At 56.9% G+C, this 22,449-nt stretch overlaps 1 protein-coding gene across 1 annotated transcript in view; it reads right to left on the bottom strand.

Annotated features, from left to right (window-relative positions):
• Window positions 1-2,144: 2,144 nt before the first annotated feature.
• The window catches only part of SKAP1 (src kinase associated phosphoprotein 1), a 158,103-nt gene continuing 137,798 nt past the window's right edge, over window positions 2,145-22,449 (bottom strand). The window contains exons 11-13 of the mRNA XM_052785303.1: window positions 17,437-17,549; window positions 2,965-3,083; window positions 2,145-2,325 (exon numbers count right to left, since the gene is read on the bottom strand). Of these exons, the coding sequence (XP_052641263.1) occupies window positions 2,982-3,083; window positions 17,437-17,549 (215 nt within the window). The 3' untranslated portion in view covers window positions 2,145-2,325; window positions 2,965-2,981. The remainder of the gene's footprint in view (window positions 2,326-2,964; window positions 3,084-17,436; window positions 17,550-22,449) is intronic.

The following is a 22,449-nucleotide window of genomic DNA, read 5'->3' as shown; positions in this document are numbered from 1 at the left end:
CGCGCCCTCGGCCGGGGCTGTATCCTGCCCCCGGCTCCCCGCGGTCCCCCGGCACGGTTTGCACCGTGAGCTTGGCCTGGCACTGCCGCATCCTTGGCTTGACGCCTTGCCAGGAGCCAGCCGGTCCCGGGGCTTCCCTCTGAAGGTGGATTTGGAAAGGGCAGGCCGTGGGGCTGCTGGAGGAAGGGCTCCATCCCCTCTCCTGCCTCCTCGCAGGGCCCCGTGGTGCCCATCGTTCCCGCTCGGGGCTGCAGCCCTGCTGCTGGCCGCATTTCAGAGCCAGGCAGAAATTATTTTTAGTGGTGTTGATCAGCTTTGCAAAGCTGTCGGGAAAACAGTGAGTCAGAGGCAGACCTGGCCATGGGTGGCGGGGGGGAAGCAGTCCTGCTCCTGCTCATAGGGAGCTGAGCATCGGTGCCCCCCAGGGCTGCTTTGCTGCAGAGGCTGGGGGCAGTGGCCCTTCGGGGGGGTGACAGTCCCCTCTGCCACGCATGGGGTGGGCTCAACCCCTCCGTGGCCTGATATCTGCAGGCAACTACCGTGCCGGGGGTTTCGGCAGCCGGTGAGTTAGCTCTGGGCACAGAGCCGTAACCTCGTCACCTGCGTGGGGTCAGGGACACGGTGGGCACGCAGAGCCCCTCCAGGTAACCTTCCCCACCCGGAGCAGACGAGGACAGCTCGGCCCCCTCCCTGTGCCCTCGCAGCCTGGCACATCTCTCTCCTCTCCACCGCCTGCCAGAAAAACAGCCTTGCTGCTTGGAAGCGGGCCAGGCTCTCCAGACAGCACATCCACAACACCACCACCCCCCCCCCCCCAGGAAAGCTGTCTCTCAAGTCTATGCAAACAAACCGTGGGGCTTTCCCTGTCTCCCCCCCGCCACCCCGATGCAACGCACCGTGCTGGGGGGGCTCCTGTTCTTACCTAGGGCTGGAGCAGCCCATGCTTGGCCAAAGCATCCTGCTCCCATCTCCCTCTCCTATCCCATCTCCCCAGCCCCTTCTCAAGCGGAGTGTGAAGGTCTCAGCTCTGGAGTCCTGGGTGAGTCGGTGGATCTGGGGCAGGATCAGGCCTCCCGATGCTTGAGCATTGGGAGTAGTAACAGGGTGCAAATGGCCAGGCTGTTTCCTATATGTTGGGCTGGGGCAGATGCATCCAGTCAGTCCCAAGCCCTGGTCCTTTTTGCACCAGAGCATCCGCCTGGGTGAAAGCATCGGTTCCTCCCTGCCGGGATCCCAAAAGGCTCCCGGGAATGATGCTGGAGAGATGGATACTGGCTCTGCAGCTGCCCCCCCAAATGAACTGTTCCTTGCAAGATGTTCATGGATGGGGAAACGGAGACAGGGAAGGGCTGAGCATCGTGCCGAGGGGCAGAGCGGAGGGACCGTTTCTCTCTCCGGGTACACAGAACCCCGCCGCCCCGGCACAGGCTCCCACGGCTGCTCAGGGACACCCACGCTGCGGAGAGCTAGGGCTGGAAGAGCAGCTTAGGAACACTGGAGGGATTTGAGCCGAGCTCGTGCCCTGCCAAGCTGAGCTCTGGGCAACCCAAACCCATCCTCTACACCAAAGACATGCCCGGCAGGGAGATGCCTCTGTGGGCACAAGCAAGGCCATGTGTGGGAGCCTGGCGAGGCACCAGGATGGGTTTGGCTGCATCCCTGCAGCCCCCGGGGTTCCGTGGGGGTCCCCCTGGTCCCACCTGGCTTCCAAACATCTGCACAGCTGTGCTTCGGAACAGCCGTTTGGCCGATACCTGGGCTCACCCCATGGGCGATGCTCCTGTTTCGCCACCAGCGCACCCCAGGTGTTGCTGGCCGAGGGCTGGTGGGTACTGGGGGGGCTTCTCTGGTGCAGCCCAGGGGGTTTGGGCACCCTCCCCGGGAAGGCTGCAGTCAGCAGGTACTTACCACCATCTAGTGGCCCTTCAGCCAAGTGCGGGAGGAGGAGGAGGAGGAGGAAGATGTGCTGGGTTAATCCTCAGTCCTGGGCTGGGATGGGCCTGGACCGGAGGGCTCTGGGGATGCTCAGAGCTGGGGCTGGAGGCGAGGGGCTACTGCCCGCACCCAGCTCTGGCTCCAGACCCGCAACGAAGTCTGGAGCAGCAAAGCACGGAGAGGAAAACTGCTTTATTGTGGGTTGCCAGCCCGCCGTGGCCCGACGGCATCGCAGTGGGTACCCTGGGGCAGAGCAGGGCTCCGGGGCACCGTGCATGGCTGGGTGACGGGACGTGGGTATCTTCATGCAACGGGTGCCTGTAGCAAGGGGAGGCTGGTGGTGGGGACGGTGTTGCTGGTATCTCAGCATGGCCAGGGAGAGAGAAGTACCTGGATTTGGGGAGGGAGAGAGACACGGGTGACGGTGGGGAAGGGGACACCGAGATGCAGGCTGGGACTGACGTGGCCTCGCGTGTCGGCGACTCGCAGGCACAGAGGGGATAACGAGGGTGGGAGATCTCTGGGTGAATGTGGAGGTCTCCCTGCCCCACGCAGGTGTCAGGACTCTCTGCTTCTAGCTCAGCTGCAGACCCCCTCCAATTTCCCAGCCCTGACCTGTGCCTCAGTTTCCCCATCTGCCAAATGCCTCCCTAACGGGTTTTGTTTGGGAGAAAAACACTGCATACGCAGCGCTTGGTGTCAGCGTTGGTGTTACAGCCGGTGACACGCAGCTCCCCGGGTCCGATGGAGGTGGCTGCTGTGGTTTTACCACGTTTCTCCCATGGAGCTTGAAGAACTTGAAATCCAGGGAGAGACACTGGGTAGGGTGGCACTGTCCCTGAACTGCAGCTGTGGTTCCCGGTCTCGCCTGCTCCCACGTAAAACGGAGACCAGGAGATGGAGCCAAAGACAGTCCTCAAGGCTCGGCACCCTGGAGATGCTGGGGCACCCTAGGAACGGAGCCGCCTCCCCAGCACCCACCTCCATGCCCCATCCCCAGTAGGTGCACCCCAGGGTGCCACCTCTCACCTGGGGTTCTGCAGTCCTCATCGCTCTTCCAGGTCATAGGCAGCCACCAGGTAATCCTTTGGGACGATCCCGACCACGTTGTTGAGCTCTCCGACCCACCAGCCATACATGTTGTACTCCTGGGGAGACACAGCCGGAGAGATGGGGATTTAGTGCCGGGGCAGGGGACGCGGCTCAGGTCCCTTCCTTCGGCACCTGGATCTACAGAGAGCAGCCCCCGAGTCCCACCAGAAAATACCCCAGTCCCACTTGTCCTCCAGTAAATCCTTCGTTGTCTGTCCTAACTCCCCTCCTTCATCCTGCCCCGCTCTCCCCCTTTGCTCTGAGTCCTGTGGGGCATGGCTTGGGGCTTGCTTGGAAACTCAGCGTTTAATTCACACCTTGATATTTTGGGGTATTTTAGTTACAGATGGCAACCCTTGGGGTACCATCTCAGGCACCAGCCTGGAGCTCTGTGAAGCCCCTCCAGGTGGATCGTGCCTGGTAACATGTCCCCTCCCCAGATTTATGTAGGATTTTCCCCTGATAGCAGACATTGGAGGCGAATAATACCCGTGAAAACCTCCACTCCACCATGAGAGAGGAGGAGTTAGCACACACAGGCTTAAGAAGTTTGCCATCAAAATAGGAGATTCTTTTTTTTTAAAGGAGATGTTAAAAGTGATGTGCCCAGCAGCACATCCCATCCTATGTCCCACGCGAGCTCTGACCCCCACCCCGCCTGGCTGGGGTGTTTAACAGGTCCCCGAGCTCATCCCAGCTTCCCGACAGGGAAAAAGGGCTTTGCTCGGGAGAGGGGCTGAGTCACCAGAGACAGACATTGCTCCCGATGCTTCCAGCTCTGCAGATGGTGCTGCCCTCGCCGGAGCCAGAAAAGGGTCCCAGGGGTCCCAACGCTCCCCGGGTTGGGATCCCGATGCTCCCCAACGACCCGCACCCCAGCAAACAGCACTGAGTCAAGCCCCCGCGATGCTGCTGGAAAGGAAGGAGCGGGAAGGGATGGGGGCTCCATCCCCCTGCCCCGCTGTCCTCACCAGCCAGGGAGAAAAAAAATCCTGCTGCAAAACCAGAAGGAAAAAATCTGGGTCTATTTGCTGTAGCCTGGAGACCCGTGGGCAGAGGGGCCGAGATGCACCCCAGGCGTGACGGGGAGCCCCCAGCCTCCTCTCACCCCCCCAGCTCTGCCATAGCCTGAACACTATGAGGTATTTTAAAATAATTTCTGCTTTGATGAATTGCTGGGTAGTCCGCGATTGCTCATAATCAAAGGGAGGAAAATGCAAATGAGAGCCAGCCGAGAACTTGCGGCACCGAGCGTTTATTTCACTGCGCAGTGCCAAAAAGAATTAAAACAACATTAAACTCCCAGCAATAATGTTTAAGTCCTCGTTTCCAAGTGCCAAATTGCACCACTCTGGATCATACAGATGTTCGTTAATTATGCTAATTTTTATTAAACTATTAAAACGAGGAGTGCACTGGCACAGCAAGGCAGAGCCCAGTGCAGGGTGAACTCTGCTCTCGTCTGGAGGTGCTCATTTACATCTCGCTAACGTGCTGATGCCTGATACTGGGTTTTGGAGGGGGGTGAGGAGAAGGAGGGAGTCTGAGGATGGTTTTGCTGGAATCTACCTAATTACATGCTAATGGGCCCTCTGCGCTCAGTACCTGCCTGGACTGGGTTGGAGGGGGGGGGGGGGGAAGTAATTTAGCTGAGACTTTACGGAAGGGACTGAAAACCCACTAATCGGGAAGATAATTGTTCCAGCGAGGTTGGTGGGCCCCGAGCGTGCCGGTACGGCGGCATCAGGAGAGGGGAGCGGGATGCTTTGCCGCCTCCACTTGCTCACCCTCCATCAGGTGCTGCGTGGCAGGAGCTCGGCAGGGTGCCGGAGGCAGCACCCATGGGTGCTGCTGCCACGCCAGGAGCCCCTGGGGTCCCCAGCGATGCAGCACTGGGCATCAGCCAGGAGGCAGAGCAAAGCCGCCGCTCTGCCCCGTCACCAGAAGTGCAGCAGGGCTGAGCAAACTGGGAACCCAGTGCCCTTTCCAGGCTGGCATGTAATAGGGAACTGGATTTGGGGGTCACCCCAAGACCCTAGCGGCCGTCCCCCTGGCCCAGCCATCCTCTACACAGCTGTGACGGCCTCTCTCCACTCCCAAAATGTTGTGATTTTCTCCCAGAAGGAAGAAAACCCCCTCAAAGCATTTCTCCACGTTTTATTCCCGAGATCCCCGGTGCCAAGTGAACCCGAAGCAGACGCTCGTTCAGATAATCGCCCGCAATCAGGGCTTTTATGGTGGGTTGGTGCACGGGGCCGTAAAAAGCTTTATGCTGCTAATCTCCATCAACAAGGGAGAAGGAAAAGGGGGAAAAAGAAACAACAAGATGACAACAACAACCTGGTTTCTCTCTCTGCTTTGCACCATGGCTCCTCCAGCATCACCCAGGAGAGACGATGCTCTTCCGAGGAGGGGGAAAGCGGAGTCCCCGAATGACCCAGCTACAGATTCCCCCTGTCCCCATCAGGGGGGACATCCCACAGCCCACGCCCACAGTCACAAAGGCGGCGAGGGGAACGTGGCCAACTGTCCCCCGCACAGCCTCAGACGGCCAACCGCCTCGTGGGACCCTAAATGCGCAGCCACATCTCTCCAGCAGCCCTTCCCCTGCTCCGCCAAGCTTAAATTGTCCCATCCAGCATCCCTCCTGCCCCTCACCGAGAAGCACGGGCTTTCTTCCTCTGCCAGGCAGATGATATTTACTCCCCACCGGTGCTCCCAAGCCCTCCTTGCCACCGCGCTCCTTCGCCAGCCCTCGTAAACCCCATCGGGCTTCGGGAAGGTCATTAATCACCCCCCTTCGCACAGAAGATCAATGACGCTTTGATGGATGCCGAAGGAAAAGCCAATCAGTCAGGGACTTATCGGTTTATGATTGCTCGGCCCCATTATTAGTGCTTGTGTGTCATACATTATTGTTAGGAAAATGGAGGAATCTAATTCATAGATGAGGTATGGCGGGCGTGCGAGGGGTCGGCTGACACCGGGGAGTTTTATACCAGGTCAGCTATACATCTATTTACCTCGAAAACCAGCTCGGAGCTGCGGCAAGCTCTGAAATCGAGGGGCTACCTGTCCTTGGGGGATTCGGAGCCGGTGGCAGCTGAGGGATGCAGCTGGGAATGCCGTTTCTTTGGCACATCACCCAGCCTAGTGCACGGAGAAGTTAATTTGGATGACGCTCACCCTTTGCTTCAGATCGTGGCCTACCATTACCTGCCCCTACCATGCTGCTCTTTTGTAGGGTAAATCCCTATAAAAAGAAATTATTCCTACTTGCTTCCAATGATGCAATTCTCAGCTGCTGTGAGGAGCTGAGGACACGCAGCTGGGGCTGGAGCATTGCTCCTTCCCCTTGTCTCACCTGCAGCACTTGCTCTGGCATCAACATCCCATCCCATAGGGGTCTGTGTGTCCCATCCCACCAGGGTCCATGCATCCCATCCTATAGGGCTCTCCATGTCCCAGCCCAGGAGGAAGAAGCTAAAAGACATAAGGGGCTCAGAGCAAGCAGTACTAGGGGAGATGGAGGGAGAGGAAGGTGATGGTTCCCAGCTGGGGAAGGCCAGGCAGAAACGACCACCTGGGCAAGGACAACAACGCAGCTCCTCCTCGAGACGAGTTCTCAGGGTTTCTGTGGGGACACCGGCCCGACCGAAGGCATTCAGGATTTAGCCCGTTAGTCATTTCCCGTTAAAAACAAGCAAGCAACCAACCAGCCCAGCAAGGCAGCACCACGGACCCGGGCACCCGATGACAATCCAACCCCGAGCGCGCCGCAGCGGTGGCACGACCTGGCTTGGGGGTGCCGACCACGGCCGGGGCAGGAGGGATGCGCGTCCCCTTGGGCACCCCGGGGGCCGGCCGGCTCCCCGTCAGGACACCGCAGCCGAGGGGGGACGGTGTGGGGGACACACGGCCGGGACAGACAGACGGCGACGGCCGGACCCCCGTGCGGAGCGGGAGCGGGCAGAAGGTGCAGCTGGAGCCCCGCCAGCCGCCGGGGCCGGACCGGGAGACAATAGCGGCGGCAGCATCCGATCCGCGGCGCTGATGGGATTGGGAGCCGATGTGAAACTGCCATATTAATATTTATTCCATAAAGCGCGCGGCTCCCAGCTTTGCGCGGCTCTGCCGCGCTCTGACCGCAGTACCAACCCTCAGGCACCGCAAACACAATTTGAAAACAATGTGACGGAAATGTTTAATCTGCTCAGCCCATCTGTGCTGCGTATTTCTCCAGATCTCCCTGAGAGAGGCGCCTTCGAATCTCCACATTGCCTTTAATATTCTCCTAAATCACCTCCCCACTGCACTTCAAGGGCCATTGCTACAATATCACAGGTTCATCGAGAGTGCACGGGAGAAGGGGGGTGCAGGGAGGGGAGGGTGAGGGACGGGGGTGTCGGCTGGGATATTTTTTATTTTAAAATATTTCCTGAGGATGGTGTTCCTGTGCCCCTCGGACAGGCGAGAGAGAGGAGGAAAAAAAAAAAAAGGGGGGGGGGGGGAATCAGAGGGAAGTTATTGTGCTGTTGCTGGGAGGCGATTAGTGAGGCTGTTTAGAAGCAAACAGGCTGGAATGGAGCAAAAATCATTTCCAAAGAATCGCTTTTATTAATCTCCTTCCTTGGCCGCTCGCTTTCACGTGCGGCTGCCGTTATTCCTCTCTCCGGAGGGCACCATCCTGCTCCGAGCTTCACATGCAAAATGGGTGCAGATGCTCGGGTGAGGGGGGAGACCCCAAAGCAGCAGCAGCCTGGGGTGGGGGTGGCTGGGCCCAGCACTCCTGGGTCCCCCCACCCCGGCACAACTGTGACTTAGAGCCGAGATGCTCCAGTTCAGGTGGATCCCTGCTCCCTGCCTCAGTTTCCCCATTGCACCACAGCCGATCCTCCCCCCCTCCCCATGTGCCTTTTCAATACGTAAAGGGGGCTTATAAGAAAGGTGGGGACAGACTTTTCAGCAGGGCCTGTTGCGATAGGGGTAATGTTTTTAAACTAAAAGAGGTAGATTTAGACTAGATATAGGGAAGAAATTTTTTACAGCGCGGGTGGTGAAACCCTGGCACAGGCTGCCCAGAGAGGTGGTCGATGCCCCATTGCTGGAGACGTTCAAGGTCGGGTTGGACGGGGCTCTGAGCAGCCTGATCAAGTTGAAGATGCTCGTGGCAGGGGGGTTGGACTAGATGACCTTTAAAGGTCCCTTCCACCCCAAACTGTGATTCTGTCTCCACTGGGAGGCCCCCCCCCCCTTCCCCGGGCTGCTGGGTCCTGCATCACCCCTAAATCACCCCACAGCTGGGCGTGGGGTCTGGCTGGGGTGTGCAGGGTCCAGGGGGGGGTGTTTGGGGTCCAGGGGGTGTGTGGGGTCCAGGGGTGTGTGGGGTCTGGGGGTGTCTGTTGGGTGCAGGGGGGATGTACGGGGTCCAGTGGGGGTGCGTGGGGCCCAGGGGGTGTGTGTGGGGTGCAGGGGGTGCGTGGGGTCCGTGGGAGTGCATGGGGTCCAGGAGGGATGCTTGGGGTCTGGGGGGGTGTGTGGGGTCTGGAGGGGGATGCGTGGGGTGCAGGGTGTGTGTGTGGGGTGCAGGAGGTGAGTGGGGTCCGGGGGTGCGCAGGGTTCAGGGGGGATGCTTGGGGTCCAGGGGTGTGTGTGTGGGGTGCAGGGGGGTGCGTGGGGTGCAGGGAATGCGCAGGGTCCAGGGGAGGTGCGGCGTCCAGGGGGGTGTGCGGGGTGCAGGGGGGATGCTCGGGGTCCAGGGGTGTGTCTGGGGGGTGCAGGAGGGGTGTGTGGGGTGCAGGGGGATGCTCGGGCTCCAGGGGTGTGTGTGTGGGGTGCAGGGATTGTGTGGGGTCTGGGGGGGGTGTGTGTGTGGCGTCCAGGGGGGCGTGAGGGATGCAGGGGGGATGCTTGGGGTCCAGGGGTGTGTGTGTGGGGTGCAGGGGAATGCTTGGGGTCCAGGGGTGTTGGAGGGGGGTGCAGGGTGTGTGTGTGGGGTGCAGGGAGTGCGCAGGGTCCGGGGGGGGGTGCGGGGTGCAGGGGGGCTGCTCGGGGTCCAGGGGTGTGTGTGTGGGATGCAGAGGGGGGGTATGGCATGCAGGGAGCGTGTGGGATACAGGGAGTGTGCAGGGTCTGGGGGGGGGGGGTGCGGGGTGCAGGGGGGCTGCTCGGGCTCCGGGGGGGGGGGGGTGTGTGCGGGGTGCAGGGAGCGTTTTTGGGGTGCAGGGGGGCTGCTCGGGCTGCAGGGGGGGGGTGTGTGTGTGCGGGGTGCAGGGAGCGTTTGCGGAGTGCAGGGGGGCTGCTCGGGCTCCGGGTGTGTGTGTGTGTGCGGGGTGCAGGGAGCGTTTTTGGGGTGCAGGGGGGCTGCTTGGGCTCCGGGTGTGTGTGTGTGTGTGCGGGGTGCAGGGAGCGTTTTTGGGGTGCAGGGGGGCTGCTCGGGCTCCGGGGGGGTGTGTGTGTGTGCGGGGTGCAGGGAGCGTTTTTGGGGTGCAGGGGGGCTGCTTGGGCTCCGGGTGTGTGTGTGTGTGTGCGGGGTGCAGGGAGCGTTTTTGGGGTGCAGGGGGGCTGCTCGGGCTCCGGGGGGGTGTGTGTGTGTGCGGGGTGCAGGGAGCGTTTTTGGGGTGCAGGGGGGCTGCTCGGGCTCCAGGGGTGTGTGTGTGTGTGCGGGGTGCAGGGAGCGTTTTTGGGGTGCAGGGGGGGCGCGCAGGGTCGGGCGGCTGGAGCATCCCCCGGCGTTGCCATGGCAGCCGCTCCCGGCTTCGCCTCCTGCATCCCCGGGGGCCGGCGCAGCCGGATCCACCTGCTCCTTCCCCGACCCTCCGCGGGGTCATAGTCAGGTCGGCAGAATAAATGAACGTGAGCACTAATGATGTGTTCGCTGGCTGTTTATGCTCTCTGTGTGTCAGGGGCACTCACATTTAGAGAGCTCATTATGGCTGCAATTAGACTGCACCATTGCTAGATATTTAACTCCTTTTTCTTTTAAATTAGCATTTTAATAACGTGCTTTGAGCAGGGGAAACAAAATGACCATTTTTCACGGACAAACTTCCTAGCTGTAGGTGCAACTTTAATGGCAAAGTTGCAAGGGAGGTAAAATAAGATCAGGCCTGTTCCCTTCCCACCTATCCCCGTCCTCTCTCCCTCCTCCCCGCCGCCAGGAAGGGGGGGAAAAAAAAACCGGGAGAGATTTTTATTTGCTTTATCGCACACTCCATTTCCTAAATTTGTTCTGCAGCCAATTATTTTCGCCTTTAAAGTCCTGAACGCTCACGCCTGATGAAAATTAGCAGCCATCTGAGTTAAACTCTGCCTGTGACCTGTGAAGAGGGCTCGAAATAATTGCGTACATGTGTGTGTGCACGCGCGTGTGCGAGGAGCCATCCATCCCTGACTCCCCGAGCTGCGAGAGGAGAGCGGGGGGGTGCGGATGGGAGCAGCCAGTGCCGATTACGTGATGGGTATTATCAAAATATCTTTATACAGTAACCCCCAGGGCCGCTTCCCTGCAAAGGTCACGGCAATTATTTCCCCTTCATTCATAACTCTTCGGCTGGGCTTACAGGACCGGGGGAGGCGGAGGGGGACGAGGGGGACAGCCGAGGGGCTGGTTGCGGCCGCTGCTCCGGGAGGAGGGACGGGGACCGGCGGAGGGGACATGGTGAAGGCAACGGCTCCGTGACTTTACCGGGAACTTGCAAAACCACCCTTTTTCTTCGCGCCCGCTCCGCAAAGTGCAAAGCCCGACCCCAGCCAGCCCAAAAGTCGCGGCTTTGTTCCTCTATTAGGATTTCCGCTCCTAATTAACTGATGACCCTAAGCCACCCATCCTTCTCCCAGGGATTGCTGCGAGGGTTGCGGGGAGGGGGTGAGGGACCCCTGGGGGTGGGTGCACCCACTGCTGCCGGGCTGGGAAAGGGACCTGAGCTGGGACAAGGTGGTCACTGGGAGCGGGTGCCCCCCTCTGTCCTGGACCCCAGTCCCAGCTCCGGCCGGCTCCAGCCCCTTTCCGTAACAACTGGCAGCCCCCAGATGCCCCAGGTCAGGACCAGGAGCCAGAGCTGGGACCCCCAGGGCCCCCATGCAGCCAAAATCATGCCAAGGGTCTCGAATCAGTGGGGAACCACAGCAGGGAAGCGCAGGAGAGGAGGGGAGAGAGACGCAGCCTTCGCGAGAACGATGTTTTAAACGTTTCCTCTTTTGCATCCGCTCAGCTGTACCTTAGACACCGCCGTTTCATAAATACAATCCGGGTAGCGCAGGCTATAATTTGGTGATAGCTACCCCAGGACATATCTAGATACACTTCTGTTATTTTAATTAAATACTGCATTATGGTTTGTGACAACTTCATCGCTATAGCGTAAATGAATTTGGAATTAAAGTCTTACTTAGGCATTCCACTACTTCCCCCCCTCCCCTCCACCCCTCCGTGTTACAAAGCAAAAGGCTATAAAATCAAGATGTTTGTTCATTTACAGATGGAGCAGCTTGGAAAAGGAAAAAAAAAAAAAAAGGAGAAAAGGCGAGACGGTGCAGAAGCGAGTGCGAAACACCGGTGGCTTGCGAGCATCCTCGGGTGGAGGAGAGCACAAATGGGGGATGCTGAATATTAATTGTGTGCGTTACCGTTATCCTCCGAACCGGGCTCCTCCGAACACCCCTTCCCCCGGCCGCGGGATTTCTGTGTTGTCCGTGATTGTCATTTTTAACTCTTGATTTGTGACTGCTGTAGAGAGGACGAAGCGCTGGAAGTTTTAGACCTTTGGGGATTTGGTCCGTGGGAAGGGCACGGCGGCGGCCGGAGAGACTGAGTTATGGCAAAGGGAAACTTTTTATTTTATGTCCAGCCCTGGGAGTTTCAATTCCGTCCATCTATTAACTCGTCTCTAATGAAACTAGACCGTACGTGACATTTTGCAATATAACTGCTTTAAATGTTACCACATCAATTGGTTTAAATGTTACCCGCGCCTCATGAACCAGGAGATGGTTTTATAATTATCTCCGTCTCTCTCTAATGAACAAAGATTTCTACTGTCTGCTGGTATTTTACATTAGCAAAGGAAACAAGGATGCCTGCTCAAAACACCGGTGCTCAACAGGCTCAGACAAACAAAAATCACAAGTTGTGAGGGTGGCAGAGGTGTTGCCTCTCACCTCTTGGCAAATCGATGCCAGATTTAAACCTTTCCTGAGCTATTTTGCCTACGTGCAATTGGGGTTTCATCCTCAGGTCTCCTTCCGTTCCCTCTATTGCCGCTTAACCACCACCCAAATAAAAATGACTCGCATCCATCTACCCGCACGCGCACGTATATATGTACATAATATGTAGATCCATAAAACGACGGCAGCCTGTGAAAGTTATGGCTGGGGAGGGACGGGTTTAACGACGAGGCTCCGCTTTAATATTTCCCGTCATCGCAACCCCAAGTGAAATTTCCACTTCCATTTACGAAATAAGCTGGGAAATCGTCGGGCATTTGTTACGCTGGAAACAAAAAGCTTTTTTTTTTTTTCTTTTTGCCACCCATTTGAAACAGGGCATCGCAGCAAATGTCACCCCCACCTCCCCGGCAGATTAGCAAGGGGCTCATTACTAAATCTCTGTCTAATAAAGGCAGAGTTGACTCTGGAGGAGCTGCTGGTTATAACGCTGGCTTTGGAAAATGGAAGGATTGTCACACTTAAAGACACAAATTTCCCCTGTAATATATTCGAATGGAAACCTCTGAATCCAATACTACATGGGCATATCTAATAAATTCACAATATTTCAGCCTCAACAGCCTACGACGGTTAGTTTTAAAGATTTATGTGGTAAAAAATTACTCGGTGATGAATATAGTTTATTCTGTGCAGTATTGGAGGGTATAAGGAATTAAACTACTGTCTTTAACAGTGAATTTATTATTACCTCTGTCAAAGCCGAAGTCTTTAACAGCATTTATTATAAATTTCAGTGCAAAATAAATGGTCAGAGTATGCCTTAAACCTTAAACCCCCCCAGCAGAACCACGCGCCAGCCCAGGAGAAGTTCATGGGCCGGGGGGCATCATCTCAGCAGCCCCCCCAGACCACCAGGGCTGACACTGGGGTACCACGACCACGGGGAAGGGGCTACCACGTGTCCCTGCCACGGCCACCGCTGCCCCGTGGGGACTGGGATCACCCACCGTGGAGGGCAGGGTGGCACGATTGGAGCTGGCACGGTCATCGGTGTGGGGTGAAAGCAGCGGGGTTGGGGCAAAATTTGGGACAAAGCATCGGGGATGCGCGGGTGAAGCCCTCAGGGATGGGGCAAAATTTGGGACGAAGCATCGGGAACACGCAGGTGGAGCCCCCATGGATGGGGCAAAATTTGGGATGCAGCACTGGGGACGTGTGAGTGGAGCCCCTACAGATGGGGCAAAATTTGGGATGCAGCACCGGGGATGTGCGGGTGGAGCCCCTACGGATGGGGCAAAATTTGGGATGCAGCACTGGGGATGTGCGGGTGGAGCCCCCATGGATGGGGCAAAATTTGGGATGCAGCACTGGGGATGTGCGGGTGGAGCCCCCATGGATGGGGCAAAATTTGGGATGCAGCACTGGGGATGTGCGTGTGGAGCCCCCATGGATGGGGCAAAATTTGGGATGCAGCACTGGGGACGTGCAAGTGGAGCCCCTACGGATGGGGCAAAATTTGGGATGCAGCACTGGGGATGCGCATGTGGAGCCCCTACGGATGGGGCAAAATTTGGGATGCAGCACTGGGGACGTGCAGCCGCTGGGCATCGTCGGCGCTGCCTCCCCGGCGCTCGGCCACCCTTTTGTCCTCGCCTGCGATGGGTGTCCCCTCATTTATAAAAATTACCTGGGAGGAATGAGGCTGCCAGGGGCTTGTTCTGGACGATTGGTTCCCACTGGGGGGGCGAGGGGGCCGGCGGGGGAAGGATGGCCCTCGCTTGAATTTGACCGGTGGGTGACCGTTGCCTTCCAGCTGACCCCGCCGTCCCAGCCCCATCCCTCCCAACTCGGGAGCCTCCCAGAGGGGTTATTAATGGGAGTCGAACACCGCCGAGCCCTGGGGGGCCCATCTCCTCAGCCCACCCCACCGGAGATCCCGGGGGGGGGCTGAATCCCCCCGCTCTGGGATGCAGCTGCGCGCTGAGCCCCGACCCAGCTCGTTACACCTTGGCTCCATCACCCACCAGGTTCAGCGCATGGAGGGGGGGCCCATGGCCACCCCCGTGGCCTCTCCCCACGAGCGAGATGGCCCCAAATCCAGGCAAAATGCCACTAGATGTCACCACACGCCTTTCGCTCGGGGTCCGGGGTATTGGAATATGCCCCCCCTCCTTTCCCCCCCTGCTTTCATTGAAAGCAATTGAGAGAATTAACTTATCCGGTTTTATGGCCTGCTTGTCACATCCAACTAAGCCCACTTAAAATAGGAAGTCTCGCTGCATTCAAATAATTATCATAACATACAAATCACTCAGCCGGGGGACAAGGGACGGGTGCCGGGGAAAGGGACGCGATGCCGGGGTTTTGCTGGGATTACTGCTTCCCCCTCTCCAAATTCATTCCCCCGTGTATTAGCCCGGCTGGGCTGCACCGAGCAGGGTAGCTATGTTTCGGGGTCCCTGCAAAGCGAGGTGATGAGGTGGGGTACGGGCTCTGCAGCTCAGCCAGCTCCAGCCGTGACCCCCCCGCCGGCCCCATTATCCCCGCGGCACCAGGGTCTGACGAAGCGTTGGGATGCAACAAGGAGCATCCCGCTCGGGTCTGGGGGGATGATGAGAAAAAGCCCTTGACAGTGGCATTCCCTGGACTCCCAGTCAAAGCCTCCCGGCGCTGGCACAGGAGCCCCGGCGAGGGGTCAGGACCGCGGGGACACGGCACCGAAGGGACCACTGCAAGGAGGGATGCGGTGGGTGACGATGCTGCCCTTGCCCTGGGTACAACCGTGCATCCCCTCCGCCGCAGCATCCCCCACCCGCTCTGCGCCCGCAGTCCCGGGGCTGCCGAGTCCCCCCCCCCGCTACTGGTGTCCACTAACCCCCAAATCACTTTTCCCCGCTGTTGATGCTCGAAATGTCAGACAGGGCCCGAGCAGCAGCCGGCGTGTGTTTCAAACACACCAGATGGATTTTTATATTAGCTACTATTTCATGTTCAGACAGAGCGACCGCACCGCTAAAACGGCAGCCTCGATGCTGCCGAGTTTGCTTCTGTGAGATTAATTCTGCGAAATTAATTGGGACAAGATTGAAAAGGAAATTAAAATGCAGCTGAGTGAACAGGCTTTTCAAACACCTTTCCCCCCCTCTCCCTTCATCGCCTCCCTCCTTCCCCCCCCCGCCCCAGCCCTGCGCCGCCTCCGTTCTGCGGCGGCCGCGAGCATCCGTCGCGCAAAGTAATTTACGGGGGAAAAGCTCTCAGGACCGATCGGTTACGTGTGAGGAAGCCAGCACAAGAGTCGCAATCTGGAGCCACTGAAGAGAGCAAAAACCCTGCCGTGATTCCAAGCTGTGTCCCCGAGCTGGTGTGTGGGGGGGTGGATCTGATCCGCTCGGCCCGTCGGCGGGATGGACCGAGGTGCCGGCAGCGGTGTGGGCACCGGGGGCTGTGGGTATCACCCCCAGGGACGTCCGTGGGTTGCTCCCGGTGTGACCCCCTTGGATAAATGAGGTGATGAGCCAGGGCTGTGGGTTCAGTGCCCGGAGCACATCAGTCCCATCCCAGGGGGGCAGCGAGTTGCTAAATGCGGCCGTAAAGTGCTTTAAGATCCACAGATGGGGAATTCTCAGCTTTCCAGAAAGGGACGGTGAAGCCCAGACTCAAAGCTGCTCTCTGCTGCTGCCAGGGATGCAGCTGCCTCCGCAAAGACGCGCAGGAACCGCTTTCAAATACGCCGGCTAAAAATGTCCGTGCCGTGCCGGTTGCAAACATTCAGGGAGGTGGATGGGCAGCCGACGGTCAGCCCACGCCGGGCTCGGGGCTGCTGCGGCACCAGCAACGCCCAGCTTGGAGCCCACTGGGGCGAACTGCTGCCCTGGTCCCGCTCCGGTGAGGACGTGCCCCACGGGACCCGTGCTGCGGGTCTGGCTTCGAGGGCTCTGATGGATGGACAAACCTCCAAGGGGAGGTCTGACGCTGCCGCCGCAGCTCTCCTGCCCATCGCTGCGGCATCTGATCACCCGTGTCCACCCCGGGGCCATGCTGTGGCTACCGCCAGGATGCCAAACTAAATCTGCTTCTTTTTCTCAGCTATAAAACGTGGTCTTAAGAAGCCTGAGACTTGGAGTTGCTCTTCGTCTCCAAAGGTCCGTACCCACCACAGCTGAGCCACCGCTGCACCCACCACCCTTCCCCACGTCGGGTCCACTTGACCTTCCCCGGGTGGGTGCCCACCGAGGGCGAACGGGGCACAACCACGGAGTTCATCGCTGTTCCCGTGCCAGATTGGAGTGCAAAACATCAGCCACACCATGCAACCTCCCAGGTTCATCACTGTTCCCATACCATATCAGGGTGCAAAGTGCGTTGCAAAACATCACCCCTAAAATGCAACTGCCCCAGCTCATCCCTGTCCACATGCTGTATTGGGGTTGCAAAACATCCTCCACACCATGCAACGCCCCAGGTTCATCACTGTCCTTGGGGTACAAAGTCCATTGCAAAACAAAGCGCAGCTCCCCAAGTTCATCACTGTTCCTGTGCCAGATCGGGCTGCAAAGCACGTTGCAAAACACCACCAACAAAATGCAATCCCCCAACTTCACTGCTCTTCCCATAGGGTATCGGGGTGCAAAGTGCATTGCAAAACATCACCCATAAAATGCAACCGCCGCAGCTCATCGCTGTCAGCTGGGGCCACCATGGTCCAGTGGGAACCGGCTGGGAGCCAGGACAGAGCCCTGCGGGGACAAGCAGGGTAGAAGAGGGTCACAGGCACCGGTGGCTCTGCTCTTGCCCCCGCAGACCCGCTAATGCAAACACTTAATTTATTCACCTGCGTGCGCTTGCCGAAGGGAGCCCTGGTCACACCCGGCTGAGCAACTCAATTACCCCTGTAATACCTGAGCAACAGCACGTACAGACTCCATTACCGTGGAAAAAAAAAAAATAAAAAAAATAATCTTGCTTTGGGCCATTTGAAATGCCACGTGTAAAGGCAGGGGGTATGGGCAGGAGTGGCATCGATGGGGTAGTCACGGAGGGGGGCAGCGGGATGCCAGGGTCCGGTTCCCGCGCGCACACACGGGAACCAGACCCCGGCATCCCGCTCCCCCCTCCCACTAAATTGCTAATTTAACTCTGCTTTAGACCTTGATTTTTACCAATTTCATCAGCTTTTGACCTTGCAATTGAGCCCCAGCCCCATGGCGGTGAACACGGGGCTGCCACCGATGCTCTTACCTTGCTTAGGATGTAGATGAGGTCTCCGCGGTGGAAGGAGAGCTCGTCGGGATGCTGGCTGCTGCAATCCCACATGCCTTGGTAGTAATTAGCGTAATCTTGCCAGGGACCTCCTGGGGAAAAAAAAAAAAAGAGAGGTCAGGGTGACAGGGAATTAGATGGAGAAATATTGGGGTTGTGGGGTGGGGTGTTGGGGGAGAGGGGCTGGTATTTGTTGGGGAAAGGAAGGAAATGTTGGTGTTACTCATTTTGCATTTCAACTAAAAGGCAGAGGCCAAAGAAGTACTGCAAGAAAAAGGGGCTGGTCAATAAATAAATGCAATAACTATCAGTAAATACATGAAAACGCACTGGTAAATATTTCTGTTTCAGAAAACCCTGAATTAAAGCTGTTTACTACAAACCACAAAAGGAACCGATGATGCCTTCTCTCTCTCCCAAGTCCCTCATCTCCTCCTCAGGCTCAAACCAAGCTGTCCCCAAGGTGGACATCCATACCTTGGTCAAGGAGGGGACAATGTGGCACCAGTGCCAGCTCTGCTGGGCAGCGACCCTGCCACAGTGACAGCCACGCTAGAGGCCATGGAAGGGGAATACCATTAATTAACACTGGTATTTGCACAAGGCCTCCAGGAGGATGCTGCTGGGGAAGGTGATAGCCAAGTTTGTTTATTAATTAAAGAAGCCAAGCAGGGGATTGCAGTTGATGGAGCAGGGCCTGCTCAGCGAGCAAACAGCACCGACTGCTCAGCCGGGAGTGCCCGGAGCAGTAAGAGGGATGGGAGGAGAGAGGGACCAAACATCTGCCTTCACCCCCCATTCCTGGAAGGTCAGAGAAGGTCCCAAACTCCTACGGGATGATATGACCTGAAAACTCAGGTCTCGATCTTCCCATTGAGCTGTGAGTTTGGGAAGGCAGAGCCTTTGCTCGGTGCCTGTGATCATAGTCTGCTGCGGAAAGGGAAGGGAACGTGAGCCAGCAAATTCTTTTTTTCCCTTTTTTTTGGGGGGGGAGGCAAACGATCTGCCTGCTGAAAGCCGCAGGTTTGGGCTGATGAGACTGTTGGCAAACCGTGCCAAGGCTGGGGACCGCCCTGGGCTAAATGTGCACGTGGGTTTTCAGGAAAACGTCGCAGCAGTGTTTCCAGAGCGAAACATTTCCACCTTTGCCGTCTCAGGATGGCATTTTCCCACCCCAGAAACTGGCCCAGAGACCAGAGCCACCGTGAAAGGTGGGTCATTGCCGCAGGGGTAGAAAGCATCCTGCCTTGCATTGGGACCAGACGAGCCTGATGCCGAGGTCTTGCAGAGCCCCACGACCGGAGAAGATGCTGCTCTGCCCAGTTTGTAGACTGGGGAAGTGACTTGTCCCAGCACATCCAACAGATCCTTCACAGCACCAAAAAAGCACCCCAAAACCCCCGGATTCCCAGTTTTCAAGCACACAAGACGACTGTTAAAACATGCTCCTGGACCAAAGACTTCAGGCAGAAGACTGCTCTGATGGCACAGCACCAACGTGGGGGTGAAGCCAGATGTCACGACACAGACATCTCCATGATGTGACCCCCATGGATAATTAAAGCCAGTAAAACCACATCTTGCAGGGGGGGATTTGAGCACCGGGGCTGTACCAGCGGTCTGTGCTGCTCTGCCACGCGGCTGAACCAAGCCCAGAAAGCATAAATAGAAAATATTGAGCACATGTTGGAGGAAATGTTTCTAATATGGTATAAGGGACCGAGTGATAAGGGTGTATCTGGAGTACTGTGCCCAGATTTGATCACCTAAATATGAAAAAGGACATTACAGAGATGGATAATGGCACAGCAGGGAGCAACTGGAATGACTCAGGGACTTGGGGAACTTAAATAGAAAGGCTGGGAAAAAAAAAAAGTAGGTCTGCATCCTTTGGAAAGTATTAAAGGGGGAGCACACAGTGGTGAGGAAAAGATTGTGAAGGGAATAGAAGGAGTAGGAGCTACTGAGTTATTTAAGCTTGTGCTAAGTGCAGGAACCAGAGGTTATGAACTGGAGGCAGAAGAAATATCAGGGCGTGCGGGCGCTGAGCAGGAGGACGAGGCAAGCAGCAGCTTTGGTAGGAGCCAGCAAATTGTGTAATTAACACAAAAGGTCGTTACGGGAGGGTGTGAGGACAACATTGTGATGCAGACAATAACCTGATATGGGGGGACGGCGCTTGGCACCGACCTGCTCGTGTCCGCTGTGAGATGAGGTTGGGGAAAGGCTGCTCCGGTGGTATCTAAAATACCAGTCGCTCCATGGAGCATCAACATTAACTTGCTGGCAAAGAGATTTAAATGTAGTGATCCCCCACACCGGCCTCTGCTCCTCTTCAGACCGAGTTCTGCTCTGTATCACCAATGTATTGGGAGGGGAAGGGGGTTTGGCTTCTGATTGAAAATACATCTTCCTACAAGACATTTCCAGAGCCAAAACTGCCCGTTCCACACCCAGAGCTCCCCTGGGACAGGGACCAGGGCATCTGCTCGCCCGCAGGGAGGATGCTGCTGGGAAGCTGGAGTCAGCCTTGTCCCAGTTGTCCATTGTTCACCAGGAACGCTTGAGAGGTGCCTCCCTGTCCTGTATCTGCTCTTCCCTGCTTATCAGAGGAACAAGAGGGCCTTGGAGGCATCTTGCCACCTTGTCACGGAGTGGAGAAAGGAGAAGCTGTTGGTAAAACAGAGACTTTGCAGAAGCCATGCACATAAGCCTGGACATGATACTCTGCGAGTACAAAGGGAGAAAATTTTCCAGCCCACAGGAAGGTTTGTGCTCCCCAAAGTTTGTGTATATTTTTCCAGCTATGTCAGCCGGTCGGATGGAAGGTCTCACCCTTCCCTCCAACTCTGCCTTCAAAAGGTCAGAATTAATTGCATCAGATGAGGAAGATGCCTCATGATGAAAGCATGGGTGGGCTCTGCGGTTCATTCCCAGCCGCAGCTTCAAAAGCAACAGACGTTTGTGCCAGCTATCAAGAGGATCCTGTTAAAATTAAGACCGTTTGCAGAGAAGGGACCCTGGCTCCCATTTTAGCACTTAAAGATAAGGCCAGGCAAGGGAGAATTTCACTCTGCAGCCTTCAAATGAGATGGTGGAAGTCCACGGACCTCCTGACCTACCGGCTCCATGCTGGGTGGGATGTGGGTTGGATCCAGACAAGCCATCCCAGGACTCCTGCTTTACCCTGCATTAATTCTGCTCACTTTTACAGAAAAGAGGTTCTGTTTAAAAAGCCCCAATGCCCCATCCAGACATTTAAATCTGTGTTCAGGGCAGAGCCGTGATTTCAGTGCAACTGATTTACACTGATGTAAGTGGGACGAGAGCCTGCTCCCATGTTTACGGGCCTTGGGGTCACTAAGAGAACCAGCCAAATGTGACAACTGCATCATTTTATTCTGCAGCCTGAGCAGCCCCAAGCAGGGGCTGTGGGAGAGGCATGATCTGCCCCAACCCCTTTGCTTTGGGTGTGTTGCTTCAGAAGCCTGTTGATGCTGAAACCTAATGACAACCGTCTGCAGCTCAGGGGTTTTCACTGCTGTGCTCATGCTAGGTGAAACCTCCTGCCGCGCTAAGCGCAGGGGACTGTGACAGGAGGCAGGCTGCGAGGCTTTTTTATTTTCTAAGTAGAGGAATTTTGCTCTGTTTGTATACGAATGGTAAGCTCGCACTGCAGCAGCAGCCCCGAAGCCCATCCAGCGCAGAAGGCAGGGATGAAGCAGCCTTGAGCGGAGCAAATGGGTGTCTTGGCAGGAGCAGCCTGCAGCTCTCAGCTGGATTTGCTGGGCTGCTCCAGCATCGTGGCATCCTTGCGGTTCTTAGAAATTAGAAACAATAGTTTTCCATTAGCCAAATGCTCATCTGGCACTTTGGCCGTGTGATATAATTAAGAAATAGCCCCTTCCCTCCCTCCCTGCAGCCCAGCCCTCTGCTCAAGGACTCCCGTCATCTCTTTCTCGCCCTTGGTCCAGTTGGACAGAAGCACAAATTACCAAGGCAAAAGGCACGAGGGCTGGGGTTCCCGGCGCTGCGATAACCTTTCCCTCTTGAAATGCAGCCCAGCTTTTCAGAGGCAAGAGTCTAATGTATTATTTAGCGTAAAAACAGACACAGGACTTAAAGCAATCACGACAATGCTAATAACTAAACCAGTTATAACGATTAACAACAATTACAACTGCCAGGCAGATGCTAATGAGTATGAGCAGGGTGTTTAAATGGCTGGCAGGGCTGTGACAGGCGAGAGCCAAAATGCTCGGGGTGGCCTTGGGGTGCAGGTTCATCATCACCTCTGGCACCAGCCTGCCACGAAGCCGTGCTCTCTGCTCCCTGCTGAACCCCACCGCGAGCTGGAAAACCCACGGGGGAGCTGCTTCTCTGCCGCCTGGTCCTTCGGATGTTTAAATGCTGGGGCAGTTGTAAAAGGCAAAGAAAAACGTGCGTGTGTGCATGCGTGTCCCATCACCTTCTGCTTCCCTTACCCCGCGCCGAGGCGTCTCCATGAACAAATGTACAGCCCCGCTTTAGGACCACGGTACAGTTTATAAAGATAGGGACGTCGTTTTTTTCGAGCTCTGGGTGCTGGTACCAGCTGCAGCTGCCACATGCTCCAGTGGCCGAATAAGTCATCGTGCTGGGGGGTGCGAAACAAACTCCACAAAACCATGAGGAGTGGAGAAACGCTGACTTCCTCCGGTCTCTGTAACCAGCTGGGACTCAACCCTGTCTGCGTTACCACGATTTCAGTAGAAAAAGGCCTGAGCACCCTCCTGGGCTGGGGACAACTGCCCAGGAAACATCCAAGGGGGTTCGATGTTGGCTAAAGGGAACTATTGGATCAGGCTTTCCAGAAACACTGGGAAGTTGGGCACGGGGTGTCTTGGACCGCTGGGAGGGGTAAACCGGCTGAGCAATGCTTGGGGTGCTCGTGCATTCATGAAGCTGGTTTAGCCACCCACCACCCACAGCATCCAACACCGAACCCCTCCG

The sequence above is a fragment of the Harpia harpyja genome, chromosome 4 (genome assembly GCF_026419915.1).
Source record: "Harpia harpyja isolate bHarHar1 chromosome 4, bHarHar1 primary haplotype, whole genome shotgun sequence".
Classification (NCBI taxonomy): Eukaryota; Metazoa; Chordata; class Aves; order Accipitriformes; family Accipitridae; genus Harpia; species Harpia harpyja.
Note: the sequence above shows the minus strand (reverse complement) of the source record. Positions and strands in the feature narration are given on the sequence as shown.